Below are 7974 nucleotides of genomic sequence, written 5' to 3' on the forward strand. Positions count from 1 at the left end.
TTCTTTCAGGACCCACAGCTGTATTCCATTAGGTCCCAAATTTCCCTAATAATAAAGTCTGTCTCACTCTGCATCGCACTCAAGAAGCACTGTAGAAACAGAATGAACCTCTGCAAATAACTAGTTCGATCTGGCACAGTCTTTGACAGCAAATTACACCAAAATCCTGCACCTTTACACCACTCAACTGTTGCCTTTGACACATACTGTGGTAATGCACTGAAAGTTGCTTTTCTTCTGTCAAAGGCATTGCTAAGCAACAGGCGTTTCCCCTCTCCCTTTAAGGGCTGTACAGCTGCATTTTTAGGTGAAGCTGTTTAATTTTCTGTTAAAAAATGAAATTATTTGCCATATAAAAGAAAAGCATCTGGAAAATAAAGTTGCTAACAGTTTTATAAATGTAGGGAGAAATCTGGGCACATCCAACACGCTTGCCTGCCCACGCTGCAGTCAACACCGTACGACGAGAGCGCACGCTGCAACTGGCCTGGTTTATGCCGCGAGAGGCCCACCGTGCCCGTGTAAATGAGTAACAGGAGCGGCCCACCTTTTAACAGACTAAAGGACTCTGACCTCTGACTGGTGTGACGTGTTGCCGAGGCTTAGCTAGCTCTTTAAAATAAAAGAAACACAAAACAACAACTTCCTCTCTCCCAAAAACCTCTCACCCAAACCCCAAAGCTGCAGCCTACAGTCTTACGGATTTGCCAGATTCGCTTAGCTGTGATGTTCAGAGGCAAAACCGTTCTGGCATCCCTCTACAAGAATAAAGTTGGTAATAAGCCACATAAACTACTCTGTCTTTGAGGCCCTTGCAGCTGGAGCTGGAAAGCAGTCAGTAAAAACCGCACATACTACGTGAGCCCTGGCTTGGGAGCAGACCCACTTGGCAACCTCAGGATGAGTGCTGGCATTCCTACGCTCAGTGTACAGCTCCAACTGTGCCGGTGATGGTTCTCCTTGTATCGGCCATGGCCTTTTATCCTTCTGCAGCGCTTCCGCCACTCTGACTTTATAGGATGTGTGACAGCGGAGTGCCCATGCTACAGGGGGTCTGACTGACTTCTACAGCGTTTGGGCAGGAGTCCACGATGACTCCTGTCATGACTGTACCCTCCTCAGGGGGAGGAGGTGACACATTTAAGCCAAGGATGACCACAAGTGCGTTGTGCTTCCATAGTTGCCCGAGAAGCAAAAACGTCTCCACCACACACGAGAAGGTGTCCCTGCCCATGGCAGGGGGGTTGGAACTAGATGGTCTTTAAGGTCCCTTCCAACCCAAACCGTTCTGTGATTCTAGGATTCATTTGCTCTGAACGCTAGCTAGGAAAACATGAACTCTTCTCACTGTGTGTTTCTTGGCAGACTGGCAGGCTTCGACCTGGCAAAAGTTCTTGCTAAGGTGACAACTTTGCTCTTAACAACGCTCAGTGTTTACACAGGGCTTTGCAAACATTTAATTAATCCTTGGAATTTTTGTGAAGTAACTATGAGATCGGTATCAGAGCTTTTTATAGAAACAAAAGAAAGGTCAAACATAGGGCTGGTCAAAAATTTAACCTGCCCTCTCAAAACATGCTTTTTTTTTCCTGTAACAAAGCAAAAAACATCAGCTTTCCCTTTACCTTATTTTCTGAAAAATTTAAGTTTTTGGCTTTTGGCAAGCCAATGGTTTGCAGGTAAGACTGACTATTGTTCTTCTATGACATTTTCTGCCAGAGAAATAATATTTCTTTTCCCCAACCCTGTTCACTTCAGCAGTCGGTCCAGTCTAATGAGTTAACAACATGGGCGTACTGTTGCAGTCTTGACTCTCGTGTACATCCAGCAAGTCAGAAAAACAACCACCTGTCAGGTCATTCCCTGACACATTCTAGCTGCTCTTTACCACGTTAAGCCCTCCACAGTGCTTACATGATCCCTCTGCAGAGTCTTGCAAGAAAAGCAGGTCAGGCCCTTCAGTAGGTCTTCCCCTGCACACCTAACGCTAAGCTTTTCTGTAATGTCCCACTTCCTAACTGTAAGATCACAAGCTCCAAGAGATCCTAGAAGCTGTGGGATATACAACTCACCTCTTGTTGCCATTAGAGATACACACTGAAGGTTCATTTTAAAAACAACAGGAGTCTGCCTCTCTTTCCAGGTTAAGTGAAAGACTTTGGCTTCTAAATCTTTGACCAAGCATCAGTGATTTTAAGTTTCCAAAAGAAGGGGAAATGTGTGCTGTTTTGTTGTTTTTTTCTCCCTCCAGATCGACTTCATAGTAGTGAGGTATCTAAGTAACTCCCAATCTTTAGCACCATCGCAACGCAGTGCAATTTTATCTGCTAAACCACAACTGTCCCCATGTTCTCTTCCAAAGTGCTATTGTATGTATAAAGTCAGGATTCCAGATCCTAGTCTGACAAGAGGCAATTTTTTCTGCAATCCACAGAAATTTCGTTTCTCTCCTGCTTGCTAGAAACTAGTTTTGTAGTTCCTTGGTTCCCCAGTACAACACAAGGTTTTGCTGCCGCCAGATCTAAACCAGAGTAGCCTTCCTAGTATCTAAGACGCCAGCTTAAAACCCAGTCCCACACAGAACGTGACACTGGAGAACAAATACCATAAGGAAGGAATATCCGATCCACAAGCTGCGCCAGCCTTCAGGGCAGTGAGGAATGGAAGCTTCTTGGCTGTGGACAGCAATCGCCACGGCTGGGGCCTCACAAACTGAGCAGCGACTGATATATGGCTTAATGTCGTCTTCTGCCACAGGCATCATTGGAAGAGGTGCTGTAGTCGAGAGCCAGTAGGATTTATCGTTTCGATTTGCATAGTAACAGATATCCCCAGGGTTACAGTAGAGGAATGGCATAGTGCTAAAACGAGCCAAACATGAGCCAGCCAGCCCTGTTAAAAAAAAAAAAAAAGAGAACAAGAAATGATGGCACTCATTCTTGCACGTTTTCAGCTTCCCGCTCCTTCCCAAGCAGGTGTCGGTAAAGCCCTGCGGTGCAGGTTTCTACAGGTCCCCTTGAACACCACTCCTGATGGGCAGGAGCTCTCTCAGGGGCACGCTATGCAGACATACAGTTTTTAATCTTCTCATTTTGGTGTTTCCTAAGCCTGTCTGCTGCAGTCACACCTTTCCCTAAGTTCTCTTTTATCCCTGGATGTCTTCAAGGCCAGGCTGGATGGGGCTTTGAGCAACCTGACCTAGTGGAAGGTGTCCCTGCCCATGGCAGGGGGGTTGGAACTGGATGGTCTTTAAGGTCCCTTCCAACCCAAACCGTTCTATGATTTTTAGCCAGAGAGATGGCTGCCAGCAATACCCGCACGTACCTAAATCCTGGTTGTGCGCTTTCTCTTGTCCTTCGAAGTACAGCAGGCTGTATCCACTCCAGAGTTTGTTCATGCCAACAGGGCACATCGGTTCTTGATCGGACTGGCTGTGCTTCACCAGGAGGTAGCCCATGCTAACACTGCGACCCGGCATGCCTGGCAGCCCGGGGCTGCCGGGGCGGCCCGGCTGGCCTTAGAAGATGAGGGGGAAAAGAAAAAACACCATTTAGTTTGTGCTCCCACAAATTCTCTGATGCTCACCGATACTCCAGCTGAGGTGCTGATGAGCAAATCTTAATTGCAGGATGTCTCAACTTAGGGTAAGTTATTGGTAAAGGAGCTGTAGTTCCAGGATTGTAGCAGTTGCTTTTTAAGTAGGTCGGTGCTGGATCAGGCTCCCTGGTTTCTAAGATGATGTCCTTCACTATCAGAGCCAAGGAAAAGTCACATAGGCACTTCTGACGAATTTGAGCATGCTTTGCATAATACAGATGAGCATGTTTTTCCTTTAAAACGTTTTCTTAGTTCAAGATTAACCAATGGTTTTTGAATTGCTTGTATTTGCTTCATACAGTTAAAACTATGCTCTGCAAATACCTTTTTCTCTGTGTACTTAGCTGATTGAGATAGTAATCGTTCTGCTCTTTGATTGGATAAGGACACAGGTATTTGTTTTACAAATACATTCCCCTAAACATCATTTATCCAGCTGTCCCCTACCCAACCATTCATTTCCAGGAATGTAACTGTTAAGAAAACACTAGACTGAAATACTTAAAAATACAATCAGATCAAAACAAACTCACTCATATGAGTGGACTGATATCTACATCCATCAAAACTTATTCCAAAAATATTGCTTTCAGATGATTCCGTTAAAAGTTAATTAGTTGTCCCTGGTGAAGAAGCTGCAAAGACTGAAACTTTCTCTCCCCTCCCCTGTTCCCCAACCGGTGGTGCAGTAACTACAGAACAATTTATGGCAGGGAAATAGGAAAGGGAAGAAGTGCTGCGTGCCATCTCTTACCTTCAAATCCCACCGGACCCTGAAACCCTGTTGCTCCTTGTTCACCTCTGGAGCCAGGAGGAGCTGGAATGCCTCCCCTGCCCTGAAGTCCTGGCTGTCCAGGTGAGCCTCTGAAACCTTCCATCAAAAGCAGTTATAAGCACAGCGACTGCAGATACCAACGCGCTACCCATTTTGTTACGTGAGCTCTACTTGCATATGCTTGGTCCTGTGTGGCGGGGTTTCCAATTTACACTAAAGGCAGGGAAAGAGCACTGACTTAATTGGAAAAGGTTGCTGGGATCAAGACTACAAGAGCCCCACAACCCTAATCTTTCCCTCTTGCCACCACCACACATCTCCAATGAGGCTCGTAGCAAGAGGTGCACTGTATCGGGTCCATGCACCAGTAACGGCACGTCCTCTGGATTCAGAGCACTCCCACAGGGATGTGTGTGTTTCTAACAAAGATGTTCAGTCCTGGTTTAAATGAGATCGGTATCTGATGTTGCTTTGGCTATATGTGTCCTGTCAGTTTTCTACTTATGTTCTGGATGCTGAGAGGAGGAGGAAAGCCAAGCCCTGGCTTTGAAAGACCAAAATTTGACCCTCCTTTCTGACTTACAGACTGTAAAGTAGGAGAAAGTTAAAGCAGTGATCTGGTAGCCTCACTCTGCTAAGGGGAAGTGAGCTTGCACATGAGTCTGCGATTCCTACCTGGATCGCCTGGTGGGCCCTGAAATCCTGTATCTCCTGGGCTTCCCTGAGGTCCTATATTTCCACGGGGACCTGGTGAACCTTGCTCAGCAACCAGCTTTGGAGGAAGAGGGGGCAACCCAGGAGAGCCTGGAGGGCCCTGAAAGCCTGTGATAGGAAGCAAGATGAGACAGCTCAATTAAAAATCCCAACACTCTTTTCCTCGACGTGCTTTCATCCACGGATACGTTGCTGTTACTTGGCTGCGTATGAGAGAGGGACTGTGATCTGCAACTCACCCCCTTGGGTAGAGCAGCTGTATTGATTGTACTGGGGAAGTGTGTGTGAGTATGGGGATTGTCTGCTCCTGGAGAGCACAAAGACAAGCAGAAGAAAATGAAAGATGCTACTGTTCCCTCATGACACAGGAAATGGGGAAGTTCCCCCCAAATAGCCAACAGCTCTCTGAGGTACAGCACCATCTTTTGGTGGGCTTCTGAAGTTAAAAAACACACGAAGGCATGGCTGGAATGAAGGATATTAAATTTCTGTTTCTGAACATCCAGTATGTCCATTCTGCAGGATTAGTTTAGGTCAGGAATTCTTTTATTTAACCCCAAAAGTGTCTCTGATTTTGGAGTTGGCACCTCATACAAAATAAATTCATAAAGGCCAGAAGTTGACTACCTGTGTTAAATTCAGGCACCTGGTCCACTGGAATTTGCCAGGGGTCAGAGAGTCATACAGGCTGGAAGGGACTCTGTGGGCCATCTAGCCCAACCTCCTGCCCACAGCAGGGCCAGTGAGACCAGGCTCTGTGGGGCTGCAAGATGGGTAGTTTACAAAGGAGTCGCACATCTGAGTGCACTTACTCACCAGTTACTCCTCTGTCCCCTTTGGGTCCTCTGGGTCCCAAATCGCCTGGAAATCCTACTGTGCCCATAAAGCCGATGACACCTTGCTCCCCCCTATGACCTTTAATGCAGAATGACAGGTGGCATTTATTGCATTTCAACACGGATCAAGTGAGTGCAAAATCATGTTATTAAAGCTGCTGTAGCACAGGAGGTTCCCCTGCCCCCGGCCAAGATCAGCGTTTCCCATCCTTACCTTTTGGTCCGGGGTACCCGGGAACGCCAGGTCTCCCTGTTGATCCAGGATCACCTCTACTTCCTTTTGGGCCAATCTGTCCGCTCACACCTGTTTGTCCACCTTCTCCTTTGCTTCCTGGTGGAGCTGGTATTCCAGGCTGCCCCTGTAGTCCTGGATAGCCTGTTTAGGGCACATGTAGGTTGTAATCTGCTTATACTGAAGAGCTGGGCACAGGGGAAAACAACAGTACTGTCTAATTGTATCCCATCAGGTTTTATTTCCTTAATTTAGTCGGGGAGGTAATGCTTAGCTCCCCAGCAGACTTGTTCATCGCTCCTGCTCCCCGGCTGCATACCCTTCTGCTGCGGTGGCAGAGGAACTGGGGCATGGAGCTCCCGCAAAGCACAGTATCATCTCAAGCAAGATTTCAGCAGCAGTGGGGTGGCCTGCTGAGCTACAGCCTTCCATGAGCTATCCCTGCCCCAGCAAATGCCCCACTTCACCGGGTGCCTCCCTGCTCCAATCTAAATTCTCCAAGTAGCTAGAGAGAAATCGGAGAGTACCTGACTCCGTGCCAGCTGGTAAATAAGCCAAGGACTTACTGTTCTGTGTAGCTTGGTGCTTCAGCTGAACATCTGGATACAAATAAGTACTTCATGCTGTCTTGGGAATTATGGGAACAGATTCTTTTTCCAGAATTGCATATTGCCTGAAGCTAAACCTGGCAGGTTTCTGTCCAGTTACTTCTGCTGCTTAAGATGACATTTGGACCTTGTTTCTGAGCAGAGATGGACTTACTAACTAGGGTTTCGAGTGGGGCACCTCTCAGGCTGCCTCCTGAAGTTGGAGCACGTGGGGATACAATTGCAAGATGCATGTGCCAAATGAAGAGTGAGCTGCACCTGTCTCACCATTCTGGCTGGGAGATGGTGTTCCTGTTCCCACTCTCCTGACTGCTTCTATTTTTTTTTTAATCCAATGACAGCCTGGGGAATGGGAATCACTATGCAGAGTTAGGCCAACTAACGTTCTCTTTCCATTTGGAAACCTAGGTATTTTGTTGCTCTTCAGGTGACCTGCCTGTTGCAAGTTTTTGCCGAATTTACATAAAAATTTCCATGCATGAAGATGACAGTGGGACACCTGAAGCTTCTGCTGCAAGCTCTTCGCAGGGGCACTGCAGTTTGAAATGACTGTGCAGTCCAGTAAACAACAGATATATCAGCCTCTAAATCTCTAGGGAGAGACACAGAGTGGCTCTTTCCTAAGTGTGAGAGAGGCAGGCTCATAGCACAGGCTTTTAGAGGGAAGAGCTAATGCTTCCCAATGTAACTTTGTTTGCGTGGTAATTTCACATAGGAAAATTTTTTAGATGATTAAGAAAATATTCTGTAGGCTTTGCAAGTCTGCCACAGACCTCAGATTCTAATGTAATAAACGAACAACTTTCAGAAGCATTAAGCTAAGAGAATTCTGGAAGATTAAATCTGTTATTTGCATGAACATCAAACCTCTCCATCAGGACAACCTGGAGGAACCGCCTTTTGCTTTCAAGAGGTCTGCACCTATTACCTTATGTACCATTAGTTTTGACCAACAATTATTCATGCACCTCAGTGTTGATATGGCAAAATATCCTTATTAAATGCGAGACAGAAATAACGACTGCTGTTGCTAACCCAGGCCTTCATCTTCTATTGCTGTCTGAGGGCACAACCTTGTACTTAATCTCTTATTGTTGTCTGAGGGGAACAAGGCATGAATTACCTGGCACTCCATCTAGACCTGGGGAGCCTTTATCACCAGGATATCCTGATATATTTGAAATCCCAGGAGGGCCTGGAATTCCTTCCTGC

The 7974-nt window shown here is 46.5% G+C and overlaps 1 protein-coding gene across 1 annotated transcript in view; it reads right to left on the reverse strand.

Annotated features, from left to right (window-relative positions):
- Nucleotides 1–668: 668 nt before the first annotated feature.
- The window catches only part of COL4A2 (collagen, type IV, alpha 2), a gene marked incomplete at both ends in the record, with an annotated part of 49398 nt that continues 42092 nt past the window's right edge, over nt 669–7974 (reverse strand). The window contains 8 exons of the mRNA XM_010159939.1: nt 669–758; nt 2606–2892; nt 3325–3516; nt 4352–4468; nt 5048–5194; nt 5903–6001; nt 6137–6298; nt 7886–7974. The exon at nt 7886–7974 is cut by the window's right edge and continues 19 nt beyond it. Coding sequence (XP_010158241.1) covers nt 669–758; nt 2606–2892; nt 3325–3516; nt 4352–4468; nt 5048–5194; nt 5903–6001; nt 6137–6298; nt 7886–7974 — 1183 coding nt within the window. The remainder of the gene's footprint in view (nt 759–2605; nt 2893–3324; nt 3517–4351; nt 4469–5047; nt 5195–5902; nt 6002–6136; nt 6299–7885) is intronic.

This window comes from Eurypyga helias, unplaced genomic scaffold, assembly GCF_000690775.1.
Source record: "Eurypyga helias isolate BGI_N326 unplaced genomic scaffold, ASM69077v1 scaffold771, whole genome shotgun sequence".
Lineage (NCBI taxonomy): Eukaryota > Metazoa > Chordata > Aves > Eurypygiformes > Eurypygidae > Eurypyga > Eurypyga helias.